The 20,951-nt window shown below is 48.5% G+C and overlaps 1 protein-coding gene across 2 annotated transcripts in view; it reads left to right on the top strand.

The window, feature by feature from the left end:
- The first annotated feature begins 502 nt into the window (after nt 1-502).
- The window catches only part of Vgll4 (vestigial like family member 4), a 114,564-nt gene continuing 94,115 nt past the window's right edge, over nt 503-20,951 (top strand). The window contains exons 1-2 of one of the 2 annotated variants that reach the window (XM_055604318.1): nt 503-720; nt 12,451-12,526. In XM_055604318.1, coding sequence (XP_055460293.1) covers nt 12,463-12,526 — 64 coding nt within the window. In that variant the 5' untranslated portion in view covers nt 503-720; nt 12,451-12,462. Of the gene's footprint in view, nt 721-1,458; nt 1,587-12,450; nt 12,527-20,951 lie in introns of those variants that run through there. The other variant, XM_055604319.1, reaches the window with a different exon arrangement.

Genomic DNA, 20,951 nt, shown 5'->3' with positions numbered 1-20,951 from the left:
CAATTGAGGTTTCATCTCAAATGACTCTAGCTTATGTCAAGTGCACAAAAGACTATCTCTCTCTCTCTCTCTCTCTCTGTGTGTGTGTGTGTGTGTGTGTGTGTGTGTGTTTTCTAGAGACAAAGGTTCGAGGACAGCCAGAAGGCATGCAGGTGGAACTGTGGTAAAACCAGCCAGAAGTCCAGCTCTGCCTGTTTTATGAACTTAGCGTCTGGTTATGTTAAGCAAATGTTTTCCTTAATTGTGGCAGTATGAGAAAAACAATGGAGAGCCCAGGGCTGCCGGGGCCTTCCCCCACCCCAAATATCTCCAGAGAATGACAGCTAGAAATTAAAGCCAGGCCTGGCCTTCTCCGGGTCACGTGCCCCCGCCAGAACCAGCACCAATTGGGAGCGTTTCCCTCCTCCCCCGCCCCTGCCCGTCCCACTGCAGAGCTGGCCGGTGGCAGCACGAGTTTGCCCAACGCAGCAAAGTGCAGCGCGCGCCTGGGGTGCCCCGTCGGCGGCTCGGATTTTCCAGCCTTTCCTCTTCGCGGCTAGTGGCTGGGAGTCGGGGGGAGACCGCGCGTGAGTGTGGGCGCTCGCGCGCGCGTGGAGTAGTGGAATGGGAGGGAACCCAGCCGGCTCCGGGTGTTCTGATCCGGGGCTGCCCTTCTGATTCCGAGCGGCACCCCTCCGAGTCCCTACCTCCCGAGCCTGCGCCACCGCGCTGTGCCTTCAGGTACGTGAGGCTGCGGGACTGTCGCGTCCCGGTAGCTTTGGGCGTGGGGTTCGGTGACCAAAGGGCGAGGCTGCGAGTGACCCCGGGTGGCGCCCCGCGGAGCCCCCCGCCGCGTAGGGTGCAAACGCTAGACTCCTGAGCAGCTCCCGCCGCGCCTGCCCTCGGGCTGCCGGGAGGCGGATCCGTGTGTGTGGGGGTCTGCCAAAGTGACCCCAGAGGCCCCGCGGGGCCGACTAAGCGGGAAGGTAACGGGGAGCCGGGGCCACGGAGCGTGGCGGGAAGCCCGCTGCGAGCGCGTGGGGACGCGCGTGGCCGGCGGCGGCGGGCACCTGGGCACCTACGAGAGTGTCCGCGGTGTCCACTGGGAAGGTGCGTCCCTGGGGGGGGGCTCGGGTGTGGCGCGTTGGGGGGTTATGTTGGGGAACGCTGCGTCCACGTGCCCTGCCCCGCTCCTGCCCCTGGAGCTCCTCGCGGGGAGCAACGGGTCCCCAGCGACCTCCGGAGCCGGAGCTCTGGATCCGGAGCTCTGGATCCGGAGCTCTGGATCCGGAGCGCGCGGGGCGCCGGAGAGTACGCGCACCGCTCGGGGTCGTGCAGCGCGGCCCCGAGGGCTCACCTGGGCGCGGCTCCACCTGCCCGGCCTGAGGGGCGTGCCGGGGGCGTGCCCGGGGCGTGGCCATGCCTGCCTGGAGGAGACCGGGCGCGGGCGGGCTGCGCCTCATTCCAGGGATTCCTCGCGCTCCCGAGAGTGCGCGCGTGTTGGAGAGCTCGGAGGAGGGGGAGCGCGTTCCCGCGTCCGCGCGCGCCCCGCCTCCGTCCCCAGCGCCCCCGGCGGGGCCCGGCCGGCCCGAGGAGGCGCGCAAGCGGTGAGTGCGGGGGAACCCTGGCCTACGTCCGGACACCCTGGGAGACCGGGACCTGCCGAGGACCGAGGGCGGCTGTTGAAGCTCGCGGGACCGTCCAGCTCCGGCTGACCCGGGTCCCGGGCGCGCGCGCACAGGCCCCGGAGCGAGGCGCCCTCTGGGTCTCGGCGGCGGCGCTTCTGGGCTGCGGGACCCGTCCTTCCCGCACGTTTCCTCCCCTCTGCTCGAAATAGGGCTCCGCTCCCTTCCCTAACCGCGCGAGGCCTCCCCGGAAAGCTCCGGTCCTTGCCTGGTTTTTTGTTTGTTTGTTTGTTTTGTTTTTGTGGGGGTTTGTTTTGTTTTGCTCTAGAGTCTCTCGAATTCATCTCACAGAGACACCGAGGTCTTAGGCAAGGATGACAGGACTTGCTGGGGCCGGCCTCGTCGTTGGTGCTTTCCTGGCTTTGCGTTCGTCGGTTTCAACGAGATGATTAAAAAGTCGGTTTCACTTTGATCGTTGGTCCCGTTTGTCTGTTCCTTGTGTTTCCTCCTCTGGTTAATAAGAACCAGCAGCCTGGTGTGGGGGAGGTGGGCAGGCTTGAAGTGTTTATCGGAAACCGCTTTAATTTTTTTTTTTTTTTTAAAGGATATCTCTGTGTAGCTTTGGCTAGTCTGGAACTCGCTTTGTAGACCAGGCTAGCCTCAAACCCAAAGAGATCCACCTGCCTCTTCGTCTGCCTCTGGAGTGCTGGGATTAAAGGCGTGAGCTACCACGTCCACCGAACCCTCTCTTTGAATTTTACTACCACCCTGACTGTGGAGTTTTGACCTTTTTTTTTCCCTCCCTAAACACAAGAAAGTAGGCGCCTGTTTTTTTTTTTTTTTCTTCTGGGAACAAAGTCAAAAAAACAATATACGTCCATTTGCGATTTAGGATTTGAAGGTCAGTTTTGCATACCATTCTGGCGTGCTGAACTTCACCTCCTCTTCAGCCTCTTCAGTCATTGTTCCCTGCAGAAGCTAATTAGGAGTCCGCGCATGCCCACGAGGCCTGCAGAGTGGGACGTTTAGAGACCTCAGGCCTGGGTGGCGCTGGGTTGGAGCTTGTAGTGTCTTCTAGCAAGGTCTTGTTTCTCCACCTCTCCCTTAAATGACAGATTTATGGGTACTTTCCTCAGAAGACTCTTGCACCCGGGATAGTTTGCCATCCCTCCCACCCCGCGGTTGTGTGTGTTCCTGTTGGTTATGTTGGGCTGAGAAGCTGTCTTCCTCCAATTGTGGTTTTATTTATATTTATTCATTTACTTATTTGGCTTTTCAAGACAGGGTTTCTCTGTGTAGCCCTGGCTGTCCTGGAATTCACTCTGTAGACCAGGCTGCCCTGGCACTCAGAACGGTCTGGCTCTGCCTCCCAACTGCTGGGACTAAAGGTGTGCACAACCACACCCGGGATACTTGGTGTTTTAACTGACAAAATTTTCATTTCAGGCCGATTTGCCTTGCCACCTGTGAGTGCGCGAGCGCTCTTGTTTAACATTCTGGGCAGTCTGCCTTTGCCTTCTCTTTGGAAGCGAGAATGTGAACTAATTTTTGTGTTGACCAAAACACAATGCAATTAAGAAAATAGTTCTGCTGTCAATAACCACGTCTGCATTCCAAAACCGTGAATGCTGTAGTAAAAACCACTTCAGCTCAGTGTTTCTGGAGACTTGACTTTAGTCCTGCCACTTTCTGGTTCTGCCCAGATAAATATCCGAGATATTTAACAGTCTGCATTCTTTTTTAATTAACACTTTTAAAGGTTTCTTTTATAGGTTTGCGTGTTTTACCTGCATATATATTTGTGTAGCACATGTATGCAGGGCTGGGGAGACCGGAAGAGCTTCGTAACTATCCCCTGGCCGGGGTGGGATAGTTACAGAGGGTTTTGAGCCACCATATCGGTGCTAGAAACTGAACCAGATACTTTGCAAGAGCGCCCAGTGCTCTTAACCACCGAGCCATCTATCTCTCCAGTGTGTTTACTTTTCTTCTTTGAGAGATTGGCACTTTATTCCAGTACATCAGAGCTTCCAGAATTCCAGAAGAACAATGTGCTTCAGGCAGATTTTGTGTCAGGTTTAGAAATGTCTCTGAAGAGTTGAAAGTGCTTCGTGAACATGGTCCTTGGTACTAGTTCCCCAGCTAACTTCCAGTGACTTGAAGATTGATTTCAACACTTCTTGCAGACAGGCCTCTGAGAGTAAAACTTTCACCTTTAAATATTCCTTAACGGAATGTCGTTACACACCTTTAGTGATTGCCAAAAGATCCTCAGCAGAGTCTTTCGTTGTGTCTGCTAAGGTTTTGTCTTCTGTAGCTTATCTGCACAACCTTTTTAAAAATATAAAACAAGAACGAGAAACGACAATAGAAGCTGTGTCATGGGGCTGAGGATGGTCGGCCGGTCACATAGTCAGTAAGAAAGCGTGAGGACCTGAGTTCATATCCCCAACACCCATTGAAAAGCAGGCCACAGGGGCTGGAGAGATGTCTTGGCAAATAAGAGCATGGACGGCTTTTTGCAGAGGACTGGGTATGGTTCCCCACACCCATGTGGCAACTTGCAACCATACATAGCTTCAGTTCTAGATTTTCGGATGTTCTGGCTTCTGAGTGAAGCAAGAGTGAGCTGTATATTGGGTGAGAAGCTGTCTTCAAAACAAACAAACAGATTCAACTAGGAGATGGAAGATACCCAAACAGGAAGAGTTTACCTGGAGCTTTGAGTATGACTTTACAAAACAGTGGCAGTGGAAAGTTCTGATAACAAAAGCCAAACACCTGGGAAATGCGAAGGAATTGTGGACAGTGGTGATTTTCAATGCCAGGTTGTTGATTGATAAGGTAGGAGAAACCTGGAGAAAGAAAAAAGCGTGTGTAAGAACTTTCTGAGGCTCGGTATACTAGCACACATCTGTAATCCCAACATGTGTCAGGCTCACGCAGGAGGACAGACCTGTCCCCCGGGCTTCATGTCAAGTTCTAGGCAACCTGGGTAAAGGAGACCCTGCCTTAACAAAAATCAAACAAACAAACAGCCACCTCCAGTAGGATATGTTAGCTAAGGGCCATTCATGGTTCCAAGGGGGAACTTTTAGAATTAATACAGGCTACCTATTGGAGTTTGATAGAAGACTACCAGGTGAATTAAGGTGACTGTTACCAGCTGGTTGGCAGGGATTTGTCCACCTAAAGAACAAATAGCAATGGCAAGGAACTTAGGGGCAGGGCTGCCAGATCTGGAAGGCGCCCACTGCCAAGACAGGAGAGTAAGGAAGTGTTGACACCAGGGGTAGGAGGCGGAAATCTATGTGGGATTCAGTTTAATGGTTCTTTGGCAAAGGAGCAAAACCTTTCAGGCTCTCCTTTGTGTGTCTTATGCCTCCTGTCTGATAGTGAGGTAGAGTCCATGGCTGCTATTTACACATTTACACATTTGCCACTCACCCCAGTTTGTGACCAGCTCTCGAAGCAGAGCTTCCGCTGGGTTGGGCAGGTCTGAGTTGCTCCACTCACATTTCCCAAATCGGGTTCAGTAGGGTGACACTCAGTCCTGTTCCAGCTCACACGGTGCGTAAGCACGCCGTGCTTTGATGGGTGTCGGGGAGGGGGCTGGCGTAAGTACCATGTCGTCCTTTCTTCGTTGTCGCGCTTTTTGTGGGTGACTTGTTTCAAACACTCTCCAAGCATGATAGTGAAGATGCTTCAGTGCCTTCAGCTAGGGAGACTACGGTGTGCCCTGTGTGGAAGATGGATTGTGAGGAAAACGCAGTTCCAGGGTGTGTGGCAAAGCCGGGAGCTGTGAACGCCATGTTAATGACTCCACAGATACTCAGTAAGATGTGTTCAAACAGAAACACACTTGAAACAAGGCTGTGGATGGATTGGTCAGTCAGAAAAATGTGTCTAGAGGCCAAAAGGGACCTGCTCAAATATTTCTGGAGTTTGACATTTTACTTATTTTTATTTATGTGTGTGCATGGGTGCGTGTGTGCTTGTCCACTGAGGCTAGAAGACGGCGCCAGAGCCCACGGAGCTGGAGTTATAAATCGTGTGAGCTGCCACGTGGGTGCTGTGAACTGAACCCAGGTTCTGTGCAGGAGCGTGGAATTAACCGCTGAGCCATCTCTCCAGCCCCAGTTCACGCTGGCTTTATAGAACTTAGTTATAGTAAGTTAAGAGAACTAACTGCAGTTCCTAATGGCCACGGCCAGTGTGGCCCAATGATACCGTATATCCCCGAGTTGGAAGACTTATCTAGGTTTTGACAGGCTGGGAGTTGAGGCCAGAAGAGGGCGTGGGATCCCCTGGAGCTGGAATTACAGGTGATTGTGAGTCATAAAGTTCACTTTTAGGTAGGCTGACAACAGTGTTGAAAAATGCTGAGAATTGGAAGACTCCAAGAAGTTTTAAGCCTTTAGACATAGTATGTCAGTGTGTGCTGGTCACGTGGTTTACTCTCCATGGGTTCTCTGAGAGATGAATGAGCTTCCGCCTGCAGAAAGAGTGTGTGCTGGCACCAGGCAGCCTTGCCGAAGGGTCATGTAGCATGCTATGGGTTTGGCCTTGAAGCTTTGAGCCTGTGTAGATGGCCTCCATTGGCTTGTGGTCTATTTCCTAAGTCTGTGCATTTGCGAGGTGGAGAGCTAACTGTGTTGTCAGGGCTGAGCATGTAGCTCAGTGTGGAGTGGTTTCTTCCTGTGCTCAAGGGCCTGGATTCTATTCCCAGCCCTATGAAAAATCTGTGATTTTTTTTTCCCCCCAGTGCCAATGGCATTGTAGTGACTGGGGTCAGTAGACAGCGCCTGGGGTTGGTAGACATTGCACGAGATCAGTGAGGAGACTAGACACAAGTCACATCCCTCCTTCCTGTGGGGCTGAGGAAGGCTGCAGATCCAAGCCTTGGGCCACTGTAGCGTGAGAAAACATTAAGCAGTACATTCCTTCAGGATTCTGGCTCAGAACAGTGCCCCCTTCGTTCAGTCCAAGCCTACTGAGGTCCTCTGTAGCTCAGTAAAGAAAGGTAGAGATGAACTGTGGGTAGAGATGAATTAATGGTAGAGGTGAATTAATGGCAGGGGCCTGATACTTGTTTCTGAAATCCAGTGTGCCCAGTTTGAAAGGTAGGAGGATGAAGCATTCTAGAGGACACTCATTTCCTGCAGAGGTGCCATGGGAAGGGCCGAAAGCCCTTGCAGGAAGGGAACACGTTCTAGGACTGTGGGGGTCATTGCCAACAGTGCCAGCTTTTGCTGTGCAGTTTATTATTAACAACTACCTGGAGGAACCCTAATGAGGACTTTTAAGTATGCATGTATATTTTAAATTCATAGGACATGTGTGGCTATTACTTGAATTTCAGGCATCTGCCATGATGGGTTTTTAGGCATGCTGGTGTGCAGCAGACATAAAGAGGTGGGTTTAATTCAAAGCTGGCCAACTTCCTGGCCTCCCTGGTGCTTCAAAGGGATAGCCATGTGGGTCGGTATCCATGTTTGGACATGCCCAGGGATGGAAAGCTGGGCTACTGAAGGCTCTCCTGGGCATGCCTGAGGAAGGGGTGGTTTTAATAGGCTATAATTCTGCTGCTGGGGAGATGGAAGATATCTGGCCAGCCAAGTTTAGCCGAATCAGCAAGGTCCAGGTTCAGCAGCAAAGCCTCTTTTGAGCAGCGTACAGAGTGAATGCGCAAAGACACCTGGTGCCAGCTTCTGCGCTCTGCATTGCATGTACACACTCCATGTCCATACATGATCACCATGCACACTGCACACATATTTACAAAAAACAGTTAAAGCAGGAAGGGGTGGATGGGGAGGGGTTGGCTCGTGGGTACTGAGTTACAGAGGGGAAGATGGTCAGGTGTCCTGAAGGCTGAGGTTAAAGGCATCATTGTCTTTAAGGGGTTGTGTTATTACTTTCCTGTTGCTGTGATAACATACCATGGCCAGAAACAACTTGAGGCTCTATCTTGGCTTATAGATTCAGAGGCCTAGACCTCGTGGCAGGGAAGGCCTGGTGTGGTGGGAGTGGGAAGCTGGATGAGCTCATTTGTATCCACAGGTAGGAAGCAGAGAGGACAGTAAGGTAAGGCTACAGACCCTCAAAGCCTGACTCACAGTGATGTGGCAAAGCTTGGACTCCCAAAGATTCTATAATCTCCCCAAACAGTGCTACATACAATCAGGGACCAAGTATCCAAATACATGAGCCTATTGGTGTGTGTGTGTGTGTGTGTGTGTGTGTGTGTGTGTGTGTGTGTATGTGTGTGTGTATGTATGTATACATGTGTATATGCACATTTCTTGTTCAAACCACCACAGGGACAGGGGACCTGGAGAGAAGGTAAGTGGCTGGCCATCCCATGGGCTTTAGACATCTGCAGCAAAGCCTAGCACACAATATCCTATCTGTGATTAAATTGGTTTTTCTGATACTAGTGCTCTGGCTATATTGACTTTTAATGGATAGTAAAAGATTAGAAGAAAAAAAGGGAGGGGAAGGGGACACTAATGGGACATGTTTTTTAGCAAGAAGAACAGGGAGGGGCGGTCTGAGAAGTGGCTAAAGTGTGTCACTTAGCTAGTGGGTCCTCATGGAGATGCAGTCGCTGTGGTCTCTAGAATTTGGTGACTGTTTGGCTTGTCCCTTCATTTCGGCTTCCTACCTAACCACAATATGGTCTGCTGCAGATAGGGAACTCACCTTTGGTTTTCTGTGTTGTCTAAATCTGCTGTTGGATAGAAAGATAGGAGGCCCGGTGAAGTCCTCTAAGCTGTTGATGGCCAAGAAGGCCACAGTCATGGGCAACACTGCCGCTTCTGGCTTGGGCCGCTGCCTCTTATTGAGGAGGATGAGCTTGGCCGGGGAATGGTTTAGACTGCTGATGGAACAGGGCCAGCAGGAATTTGGGGACACTTGACCACGTGCAGCTGGAAGTTGGGGAAGCCACCAAACATCCCTGAGACAGTTTCTAACTTGTGACCAAGTGATATCCTGACAGGAACTTCAGGTGTCTTGATGGTAACTCCTGCCATCTCCATCTCCACCGGTGGCCATGCTGGCTAGAAGAAGGTTGTTCCAGGCAAGCAAATCTATATAAATTCTGTATAGATGGACATAGTCATTGGTGCTCCTTGGGGAGGAGCTCGCCAGCTCTGTACCTTCCATCATGGAAATCTCCTGAAAAACTTCCATGACACGTGCCTTGAATTCCAATCCTTCACTTGAAGAAAAAAAAAAAAAAATCAGATATCTGTAATAATTCTGTTCCCAAGGCAGGTGCTGCTGTCCCATTGTTGACTGAAAAGGCACAGATACTTATTTTGGTGTGGAAGGGAAAATGGTTCTCAGGTTTGTACTTGAACTTCATGGTAGCACTGAAAGTTCCCACGTTTTGATCGATAGCTTCGGAGTTGGAGGCTTCTTCCTCCCTCTTGACTTGGGGACAAGGCAACCTTAAGAAGGGAGTGGGCCTGGCAGAGGAAATACATGAGCATTGGCAGTGACAGACAGGCAGATAGACAGACAGACATGCACATGGGTGCACACACACATCCCTGACACCCGTGTGTGTGAGTGTGTGTGTGTTTCATGAGTTATGCTTGGATTTGACAGTAGCCATGAAGGAAAGGCTGCAGGACCGTCCAGAAGGGGTTTGTTCACCGCATTGCGCTGTATTCCTCTCACTTCAGTGCTAGTCCAGCTGTCCACATACCAAATGGTTCTGTATTTGGTTATTGCTCCTTTATAGTGTAAGAGCAGAAGACAATGTTGTGGGCCTGCCCTTTGACCGACCGCCTTGCTGTTTTTTATTGTTGTTTTTTGTTTCCATTTGTTTTTTTTTTTTTTTTTTGTTTTTTTTTTGTTTTTTTTTTTTTTGAGACAGGGTTTCTCTGTGTAGCCTTGGCTGTCCTGGACTTTGCTTTGTAGATCAGACTGGCCTCGAACTCACAGTGATCTGCCTGCCTCTGCCTCCCTGAGTGCTGGGATTGCGGGCATGTGCCACTTTGCCTGGCTTGCGGTTAGTTCTTGAGAGGCCTCTGCAGGCTGAGCTTGTTTTTTGAGGCCAGAGATGAGCCAGGCAGCCACAGCCCTCTTGAAGGGGTCTCTGGGTTTTGACTCCTCTTCCCTAATTTGTCTGTCAGGTCTCAGTCTCAATTCCCATGTTGACAGAGACCACCCCAGGTCACCCTGTAAAGAATAGTGGCTGATACTTGGCCTGTTTTAGTAATGTTTCTCTTTTTATAAGGGAACTATTTTCTCGCTTTGGTTTTACTGAGCGCTGGGGACTGACTGAGCCATGCTCCCCTACTGAGCTACATGCCCAGTCCTCATCGTCTATAGAAATATACGATGTTATCTACAATTTGTTTAATAAGCTTGTACATGTATTGACAAGTATTTTCTTTCTTTTTGGTTCTTGTTTTGGCATAGAATCTCATGAAACTCAGGCTGGCTTAGAACTCTCTTCTTTTAAGAAAGACTCTAAATTATCTCCATGTATGTGTGTGGTTGTGGGTATGTGCACGTAAGTGCAGAGGCCCGCAGACAACACAGATGTTAAGAGTCTCCAGAAGCCGGTGTTACAGGTGGCTCTGAGCTGCCCAGTGTGGGTGCTGGGAACCGAACCCAGGTCCTCTGCAAGCAGAGTATGAACCCTTAACCTTTGGGACACCTCTGCAGCACCTGAACTCTCAGCCTATTGCCTTGGCCTCCCCAGTGCTGGTATGGCAGGTATGCACTTCCTTATACACAAATTCTTGGAAAGCCCATTCCCTGTTTGTCCTTATCTCATGCGGTTCCCACAGATGTCCTCTCTTTAGGTTCCTCAGCTTTCTCCCGCAGCCTTTTAGAATCCCCCGGTGCCCTGCAGGGCAAGGCTCCTGAAATTTTTGGAATTTTACACAGCTGTTTGTAATCCACCATCACCCTAGCCGATCTTCCGGTTAGCAGGGAGCCTGAGGAAGGTGGGGCAAGGGCCTGTGGGCAGTGCTCTGTCCCCTGCAGAGGGCCCAGCAGCACAGTGACAGCACAAGCAAGAAATCTGCTTACCACAGTTGGCTTCAAGATTCTCCAAATGAATTTAGGTTCTCCAAATGAAAAGCGCTCCCCACACAACCCCCAGGCCAGCAAAATGGCTCAGCAGGTAAAGGCCCTTGCCACCAAACATGATGACCTGAGTTCTAGTCCCAGGAAGGGGAGAACCAACTGTGAGTTGTCCTCTGACTCCCGCATGTGAGACATGAGGGCATGGGAGGTAAGGGTAGGGAGGAAGAGAAATAAATGTGAGTGGCCATGTAGGTTTTGGGGAATCAAACCTGGGTCCTTTGCAAGAGCAGCAGGTGCTCGTAACCATGGAGCCATCTCAAAGCCATGCTTTGGAAACCCTGTAGCTTGAGTTCTTGGAGAGTCTTGTGCCACACAAGCTCTTTGAAGGCAGCTGCTTATCTTGTCCCAGTCCCTTCCTTCAACATCAAGTACTTCCTCCGTGTTTACTAAGCAAAGTCATACTGCTGGATGAAATATTTGCATTAGAAAGAAAGAAAAGCCCTTGAGGGCTCGGGTCTCGAATGCCTGTAATTCCAGTGCTTGGGAGGCAGAGGCAGGTGGATCTTGGTCTACAAAGTGAGTTCAGGCCAGCCAAGACTACACAGAGAAACCCAGTCTTGAAGAACCATGAAAGGAAGAAAGGAAGGAAGGAAGGAAGGAAGGAAGGAAGGAAGGAAGGAAGGAAGGAAGGAAGGAAAGAAGGAAGGAAGGAAGGAAGGCCTGCTGCCACACACTGTGACCTTCAGTCTGTTGTAGAAAGTGTTGACAAGTATTGAATAAAAGCTGGGTGTGTTTAAAAAGTGGCGTTTTGAACTTTTTCTCCTTAGTTCCTGCATTAATAGTGGGCGTTCCCACGATAATGGAATATGTCTCTTTATTTGGTGGGGCTGTTTTATTCAAAAAGGGAAACTGGTCAGAACCAGCCTTGCTTTTTAGGGATTTCTTGTCCCTTTAAATCTCTTGTAGCCTCTGCTTTTACAGCTCCATCATAATCCGTGGGAACAGTTCCACTGGCAGTCCCGTGTCGACAAAAGCATGGCGATCTGGGCTGGGGTCAGGTCTGCGTACCATGCCAGGCTGGGGTTCACTGCACAGGGCTGCAGAACAGAACAGGCTCGTAAAACACCGTGGCACAGAACTCAGTGCCAGTGGTCACAAGGGCCACTGTATGAGACGATGTCTGAAGATTCCCATTGGACTCGAGATGTGCTTTAACCTGCCAGGAGGTTCAGTATTTTGGGCACACACTGCAGATTTGAAACTGCAGCTGTCTGGCTGTCCTGAGGCCGTTGATGTTGCTCAGTGACTCTCAGCTGGGAAAGGAAAAAAGGACAAAATAGTACAGTTGTAATTGTTTCTGCAAAGGCGCATAACTGGCAGTGATCACCGCCAAACTCCCAGACTGGTGGCAATGTCGTGTTCACAGACAGCCTTTGTTCCCCAGACTAGTTTTTATGGGGTGTGTCTGCACAGGCTCGCCATCAATGCACGTAAATATTTATAAACACCAGTGACACGGGCTCAAACATTGTCTACATCTTTCCTCAGAGCTCCAATAGGGCTTTACCGGGCTTGGCAATTTATCACCAGTTTTCATTCCTGACCAGGGCTATGCTGTCTCTCCAAGAGAAGAGCTAGTTGTAGTTGATGGTTAATTATCTTCAGTTCTCTTTTCCGAGTTACTTCAGTTTGTAACCCCAGTGGGCTGTTAGGTACCAGGATTTCAGATGAGTCTTGTAAGTTCTGTTCACATGTTTTTTTTTTTTTTTTTTTTCACCCATTCTTTCCCCTTCAGGCTCACCCAGGAATGGAGACGCCGTTGGATGTATTGTCCAGGGCAGCCTCTCTGGTGCATGCTGACGATGAAAAACGTGAGTCACGCCATCTGTATTTAGTGTCTCCTGTGCCGAGTTAAAACCACCCACTTCGCTACCTGTTTTTGTGACTGTGTGCTGGTAATTTTGGTTGCTGTCCTCATCCTCATTTCCAAGTACCTGGGATGGTTTATTTATATTTGTGGCAGTTTGGAAGATGGCACCCAGGGCCCTGTGCATGCCCGGCAAGTGCCCCACCATTAAGTCTCATCCCAGGACATACATTTTAGTTGTTACTTTAGATGCTAGGGCTAGAACTGTAATTTGTTCTCCTGCATCTTGCTTTTTTTTTGGGCTCGGCAATGAAGAGAATTCTTTTTCAGTTTGAGGCATTGTCACACTGTAGCCCTGGCTAACCTGGCATTCAGTCTGGCCCTGAAGCCACAATGCTTAGAACAAAGCTGTGTGCCACCCATGCCTGGTGTTGGTTGAGTTTCATGTCCTCGTGCTGTACAGTGCTGTTAGCTGCTGGGCCTCCTTTCCTAAGCCTGGTTACATAATCAAGGATGGGAAGTGATGTCTGTCCCCCAAATGCTGTAGGGCTTTAGTGGGTTCTCATGTGTCTGGTGCCAAGCTTTGCTTTCTCCTGGTCTTCAGTGTTATCAAGGGGTCCTCTGTGCTCCACTGCCATCTCCCTACCCCCAGTCTCCTCCCTTCACACAAGACATCATTTAGAGAAGGGATTGGACAAGATAGTCTTGGAGGCTCCCCCAACCCCCAGGCTCTTACACCCCCAGGTATTGAGCTTTTGATTCCTGGGGGCTGTGACTGAATGCATTGTGATGAGGTATAATTACCCCTCCTCAGGGAAATGGAAGCTTTGGGATGCTGAGTGTCATTTCCAAGGGCACAGGGAGAGGCAGCTCTGATGACAGGATTTTATCAGAATATCAGAAAACTACTTGGCGGCTAAGATGGCAGCATGCTGGGTTGACTTGACTAGCTATCTGGGCTGTGCTGCACACTGACGTGGCTGATGGGAAAGTTCCCTCTAGGCAGCATTTTATTTTCTGTGTGTTAGCATCCCAGTATGGGATCATTTAAGAAACTGGGGTTCTCAACCTTCCTAATGCTGCAGCTCTCCAACCATAACATTATTTTTGTTGCTACTTTATAACTGTAATTTTGCTACTGTGATGAATCATAATGTAAATATCTGTGTTTTCTGATGGTCTTAGGCGCCTCTATATAAGGGTCATTCAACTCCCAAAGGGGTTGTGGCCCACAGGTTAAGAACAGCTGCTTTAAGACACTCCTATCCCTGAGTGTAGAGTTGAGGAATTTCTTATCCTGTCGGTACCCCCCGACCTGCCCCCAACTCTTCTAAAGTTACCCCTGCCTATTCATGAATCTCAGGCCTAGGATCCCTTTATAAAGGAACCTACCTACCTATCTAGGTTCCAATTTCATGAGCGATGATTGTGTAAGGGGGCACAGAATAATGAAGGGACAGTCCCTTCTTGTGTAGAGCTTAAGAACACATTGTTGTAGAAATTCAAAATGTGTAGAAGAGGAGATAAGTGTACAGGGCAGGGCCACCTACACAGAAGTAATTACTGCCAAGCGGGAGAGGACATCTTGCTCTCAGCCCATGAGGCCTTGGCCTGGAGGTGAATCACACGGAAGGCCACAACGATCAGAAAGAGGACTGAGGAGCACGCAGGGACACTCTTCCTCTGGTGAGTCCTGTTGGTTCAGGAATGGATTGGTGTACTTCTGTGTCCTCCGTGTTTCCCTCCATGGTCTCAACGTCTTGGGATCTGGTTTTGCAAAGAAGAGAGGGAGACTGCAAAGATGTCTGTAGTCTTTATTGATGTGTACACACTTCTTTTTGTGTGTGGTCTTAGGGAATGACCCAGGGGACCTCACGCAAGAGGTATACACTGTTCTGCTAAAGCTACACGCAGTCCGTGGCAACGTTTGAGTGGATTTCCTTCTGGTCTTGTTCTGTATGCCACAGCTGGGTTCAAAGGACTCAAGACTTAGGCATAGGCATTTTCTGTCTCTGTTTACTACGGTAGTGGTGTATCCTCATGTGACTGCGTGAGAGGTCACGTGGCTTAGAGACACAGTTGACCCTGACATCCACCATCTCTCACCAGATTTCTTAGACTTGTCTGGACCAGCCCAGCCCGACTCAGCTTACTCTGCCCTAGATTAATTCTATTTTGGCTTTTGTTATAAATTGCTCTTACACTTTAAGGGTGGTTAACATTCTCCTCAACACTTTTAAAAAGCCTTGTGTGTATGTGTGTATAATCTGATTTGGGTGTCTCGTTACGAACACAGAACTGTTTCTTGAGATCAGCTTCCCAGCACATCTTGGTGACCCAGATGAGACTCTGCCGTTCTTTGGTTCCCAGAGAACTGAAAACTTGGGGGTATTTTGGAGGATATGATTGTTCTAACATTTGGAAGCAAGTGGAAGGCTCCTGGTACCTGATAGCCTTAAAGCTGCATGAGGTCATCCAGCAGAGAATAAAGGCAAGGTCTGAGGACACCAGTGAAAGTAAAAAGAAAAAGGGAGGTTTTGTGGTAACACAATAGTAGCTTATCTGGGCGGCCTAAAAGGAATAAATTTACCCAAAATAATCATTCTACCACTCATGAGATGTTGGTTAATTCCATGAGCAACCAGGGCACGCCTGGAACGTAGTCTGTGAAAATGCAGCTTGACGCTGCTCTTCTAGTTCTCTTTGTCTGGGAGACTCTCTCCTCTCAGGGTTGTTCGTGCTGAGGTTGGGGTGCCGTTAACTTTTTCAGACTTACTCATTTAGTAGTTAAAAAAAAAAGTGAGCAAAAATAGGGGACCAGACACCTGACATAGAATAATAATACCTTTGGTATCTTTGTTTTTATATTTGTTTGTGTGGATGTTTGTTTATGTGTGTATGTGTGCATGTCATGGCATACATGTGAAGGTCAGAGGACAACTTTGTGGCAAGTGTCTTTTTCCACTGTATTAGTTCTCTGTTGCTGTGCTAAAACATCATGACCATGGTAACTTGTAGAAGAAAAAATTCATTTGGGCTTATGTTCCCAGAGGGTTCCAGTGTCCATAATGGCAGGTGCAGCATGGCAGCAGGCACAGGCCATGCCAACAGGAATAGGAACCTGAGAGCTCACATGTTGAACCATAATTAAGGGGCAGAGAGTGCACTCAGGGAGGCATAGGCAAGCAGATTGCTGTGAATTTGAGGCCAGCCTGGTCTACAAAGTGAGTCCAGGACTGCCAAGGCTATGCAGAGAAACCAGAAGGAGGAGGAGGCTGAGGAGGATGAGGAGGAGCAGCAGCAGCAGCAGCTTAGAGTATGAACTGGAAACAGGCAAGACTAAACACTTAAGAGTCCGCCCCCAGTGACATACTTCCTCCAGCAAAGCCACGCCTCCTAAACTTCCCCAACCTCGCCACCAACTGGGGACCAAGTGTTCAAATGCCCAAGACTGTGGGGGATATTTCTCATTCAAACCACTATACCCACAATCCATCTTGAAGGTTCCTACTTTGGGGTCTTTTATACCATACCTTATCCTATTGCGATGCTTACAAAATATTTTTGTTATTTTTTTTTCTTGTATATTCTTGCGTATAAGATTTTATAGCTGGTTTGCATTCTTTGGTTGGAATCTTTTGGGTAATGCTTTTCTGAGAAGTCTGAGAAGTCTTTGTTCAGGGGCGTGTCTTTTCTTTCTGAATGCCTGTCTTTCTCTTAACCCTATGCATAAAATATGCATGTATTAAAATAATGTTAATAAACCCATCTCCACTTTAAAAACAAAAATCTTGCTGGCTCACATCTTTGATCTAGTGCTCCAGAGATAGGGGTAGTCCTTTCTCTTCCCGTCCCGGATGCTGCGGGAGCCTCAGGTTACTGTGCAAACATGGCCAAGTCCAAGAACCACACCACACACAACCAGTCCCGCAAATGGCACAGAAATGGCATCAAGAAACCCCGGTTACAAATCTCTTAAGGGGGTGGACCCCAAATTCTTGAGGAACATGCGCTTTGCCAAGAAGCACAACAAGAAAGGCCTGAAGAAGATGCAAGCAAACAATTCAAAGGCAATGAGTGCGCAAGCAGAGGCCATCAAGGCCCTTGTAAAGCCTGCAGCTGTTAAACCCAAGATGCCAAAGGCCCCCAGCCACAAACTCAGCCGCCTGGCTTTCATCACTCACCCCAAGCTTGGGAAGCAGATTCGAAGCTACATGGCTAAGGGTCGTAGGCTTTGCAAATCAAAGCCCAAGGTTCAAACCAAGGCAGAGGCCACAGCTCCAGCTAAGGGCAAGGCTCCAGCTCCAGCTCAGGCTCCCAAAGGTGCCCAGGCCTCTGTGAAGGCCCCGTAGGAAATGGTTCTACTAATGTGAAGAGAGATGGACTGGTGTGACACACCCACCTACACACTATTTACAGATGACCAGTGTCCTATGCTGTTTTTACAAATAAACCTGAGGCAAGATCTGTTAAAAAAAAAAAAAAAAAAAGAGATAGGGGTAGGTAGATGTCTGAGTTTGGGACCAGCCTGGTCTACTAAGTTACAGGAAGCTAGGGCCACACAGAGAAAACTTGTCTCGAAAAACTGAAGGAGGAGAAGGAGGAGGAGGAGGAGGAGGAGAGGAAGAAGAACTCAAAATGAAGATTTTTTCTGGTAGTTGTTATTGATATGTGCCCAGACGGCCTTAAACTTCTGGGTTCAAGTGGTTCTCCCACCTCAGCCTCCCAAGTAGCTGATGTGTGCCACCATTGTACCTGACTTAAGTTTTTTAAAGGTATGGTTTTATTTACTCTTTTAAGATTTAATTTTACAAGGTTTATATATGTATGTTTGTATATGCTGTGTGAGTGAATGCCACATGAGTGCAGGTGCCTATAGTGCAGAGGCAGGTGGCTCTCTGTGAGTTTGAGGCCAGGCTTGTCTACATAGTTCCAGGATAGCCAGAACAACATAGTGAGACCTTGCCACAAACAAACAAACAACAAACAAAAACACCCAGAATTAAAAAATAAAAGATTATGTCCCAGTGAACATGCTCTCAGCATTTTCTTACTCCAGTAGATTGTGGTGACTTGTGTTGGACCCCCATGTCAAACCAGCCTGTGCAGGGAACTGATCTCTGAGAAACTCTGCAGTGAGCCCCACACTTTGCCCAAGGTAAGGCCCAAGGTAATGTAACGACCTGAGACCCACAGTTTGAATAAGCTTGAAGGCATCTCTGCTTTGAGGACTTCTTCCTCTTACGCGCCAGGAGCATTGACCAACATATGGGTTGTGGATATGCAACTAACTGGGGCATCCAACCTGGCAGAAGTGGCCCTGAGCAGATGGCCAGAAGGCGGCTTTTGTGGAGACGTAGGGTACAAGAATTGTATACAGGCACACTCTGGAGCTTAGAATGTGTCTGCCTGAACTCTGGCTCTGAAATGAAAGGGACAAAATTGAGCAGGAATCCCCACTCCCCACCCCCAAAGCTGGAAAGTGGCCAGTTGTTTTACTCTGTCTTTGAATCTTGATTTCATGAGTTTGTACTTCAGAAAAGTAAGATGTCAAAATAGTCCCTTGGAACAAAGGCCTGGATCCTTAGAGTCTGTTGATTGGAATCTCTGCTGGCTGAGGGTGAGTTTTCTTCTGCCGTGTGTCCCGAGCATAAGCGCACACCATTTGGAGCATATGGCAGGCACTTAAGAAACATGCGTTGGCAATAAAATTGCCACTGGGGTTCAACTCTTCTCTGAGGAACTGGTTTACTTAACCGCTAGCGAAACAGACTTATATTGGTCATTGTTGTAGTTGAAATGTACAGAGCCTCACCCCCAGCCATTGTGTATTATAGTACACTGTAGTAAGCATTTTCTTTTGATTCTTACAGCAAGAACACACAATCAGGCTAGCAGAGAGAAAATTAAGCTCGTAGAAGCTAGACACCTAATTCAAGATGAAAACAAAGAAACACACACACTGTTTGCAATACTCAACACGCTCTCTCCATAACACATAACACGCTGTCCTTAGAAGAGCAATTATTAGCTAGGTGTGGTAATCCCAATACCTCAGAGGTGGAGGCAGGAGGGTTAGGAGGTGAAGGTCATCCTTGGCTACATAGCAAGTGTGAGGCCAGGGTGGGCTGCATGAGATCTGGTCTCAGATAAACAGAGACCTGATAGATGAGGTTAACCACTGCTGAGTTTCTGCAAAGCTCTTCAGTTCTGGGTATCACAGGCTGTGCTGAGGCTCCCTTTCTTGGCCTCTTTTACTTTTGATGGTGTCTGCAGCATGCTAGGCACATGCTCCTATCGCCGAACAGCCTCTCTCCCAAGCTTCCTTTTGCTTCTTAACGTAACCACTTGAGATGAGGTAGTGTTCTGAGCTTGCTTAAGCCCCTTTCTGGGTGCGGGCAGTTACCTAATCAAATTTGCATCCCAAGCTAGGCATCTAATTAGAAGGGCTTCCCTCCAGAGGCAGCTATTTAAAATCTGCTGTTTTTATAGTTTCATATCAGATCTGATCAGCATAATGAGTGTTAGAAATGGATCTGTGCTGTGGAAAAATAAAGTGGCTTGTTAATTAGCATAATGGATGTAGAAAATAGCATTGAATAGCTCTTCAGACACTCGAGGCTGTGTTACCTTCCCTTAGACAAATATTTCTCAACCTTTTAGAAACCCATGTTTTCCTTTATACAGATAAAAATGTTGCAGGCTATTTTCATGTCATTTGCAATTCAAATTAAAATATCAGAGCCAAGAATCCGGGAAAGAAGGTCTGACTTTAAAAAAAAAAAAAAAAAACATTTTCTTATTTTATTTGTATGAGTGCTTTCCCTGCATACATGTTCATGAACCTCATGCATACCTGTTGCTTGTGGAGGCCAGAAAGATCCCCTGGAATTGGACTTACAGATGGCTGTGAGCTACCATGTGGGTGCCGGGAACTAAACCTGTATCCTCTGGAAGAGCAGCCAGTGCTTGTAACCACTGAGCCGTCTCTCCAGCCTCAGTGAAGGACTTTTTTGCTGTTGTGTTGGCTGCTCCCCTTCTGATCCTTTTGGTGAGGATCCTCTGCCCTAATCAGATCTGATGGGCCGTCCAGCATATTCCGCGATCTTTGTGAGATGCTCCGCCAGCCCTGGGCTGCCAGTGGCCCATAGAAATGCCCAGAACTGCTTTCTATGTGCACTCTGGTGGACACAGTGTGCCCAAGACCACCTCACTTTTAAATCGCCCACGAGTTCTAGTAATAGTGGACAGAGGCGGGGGAGGCTGGTGTTCTTGCAGAGAGGCAGCCCTCAGCTCCAGCCCAGCCCGACCAACCTTCTGGCCCGTTTCAGGCACAGCCCCGGAGAGCTCAAGGCAGCCGGGGTGGGAATATTTGCACAATGACAAGTGCCTGGGCCTTAATTTCCTTTCTTTTTGTAGAGACTGTTTATGTGTTATTATTATTATTACTGGTTTTTTGTTTTGTTTTGTTTTGTTTTTTAATTTGCCAGTACATACTGGCTCCAGCCAGTTGCTTTTTTTTTTTTTTTTTTGTGGATTACAGGGCTAGCATTGTCAAATTTTGTAACTGTTGAGGAAAACCTGCCTTTATGAAAATTTTTTATGTAAAATTTATTCTAACTTCATAAGTTTCAGAATTCTGTGAGTTCTCTAGCCAGACTGGACTTTATAAATGTCTTCTGGGCTAGTCAGAGAAGGTAACAGTAGGTTTTTTTGTTTTATTTTGTTTTACCCCATTTTGAAGTGCTAGCTAGGGATCAACCTAGGACCCCACATGTGACTCAAGTGTGCCTATCACTGCACTGTGCCCTCAGTCCTGGCAGATTCCTTTTACAGCTCCCTCTTTCACTCTTTCTGTTTGTTTGTTTCTTTTTGAGACAGTGTCTCCCTGTGTAGCCCTGGCTGACCTAGAAGGCCCTGTGGTAGACTAGGCTGGCCTTGAACTCACGGACATACTCATGCCCCTGCTGGGACTAGAGGCAAGCACGCCATGCCCAGCCTAACTGCACCCTTATTGCCTCTCTGACTCTCCATTCTAGATGTGAGTGACGGTAGCAGGTCTTTCTGCACAGAAGGTGATCTGTCCCTTGGCCCCTCTCACAGCTCTGTCATTAGCTCCGTGAGGAGATTCACTTAGAAAACTATTAACCTTTGTGTATTTGAGTGTGTGTCTGTGGGCGTGTATGCATCTGTAAATGTGTACGGCTACGTGTGCCGTGGTGTTAGCGTGGAGGTCAGAGGACAACTTGCAGGAGTTGGTTCTCTCCTTTCACCAGATGGCCCCTGGGATTGAACTCAGATTGTCAGGCCTGGGAGTAAATACCTTTTACCCACTGAGCCATCCTGCTGGCTTCAATTAAAAAAAATTCTTTTCTTTCTTTCTTTCTTTCTTTCTTTCTTTCTTTCTTTCTTTCTTTCTTTCTTTCTTT

Source organism: Psammomys obesus, unplaced genomic scaffold (genome assembly GCF_907164565.1).
Source record: "Psammomys obesus unplaced genomic scaffold, mPsaObe1.curated_primary_1811, whole genome shotgun sequence".
In the NCBI taxonomy this organism is placed as follows: Eukaryota; Metazoa; Chordata; class Mammalia; order Rodentia; family Muridae; genus Psammomys; species Psammomys obesus.
The sequence above is the reverse complement of the archived record's forward strand: the minus strand, read 5'-3'. Positions and strand labels throughout refer to the sequence as shown.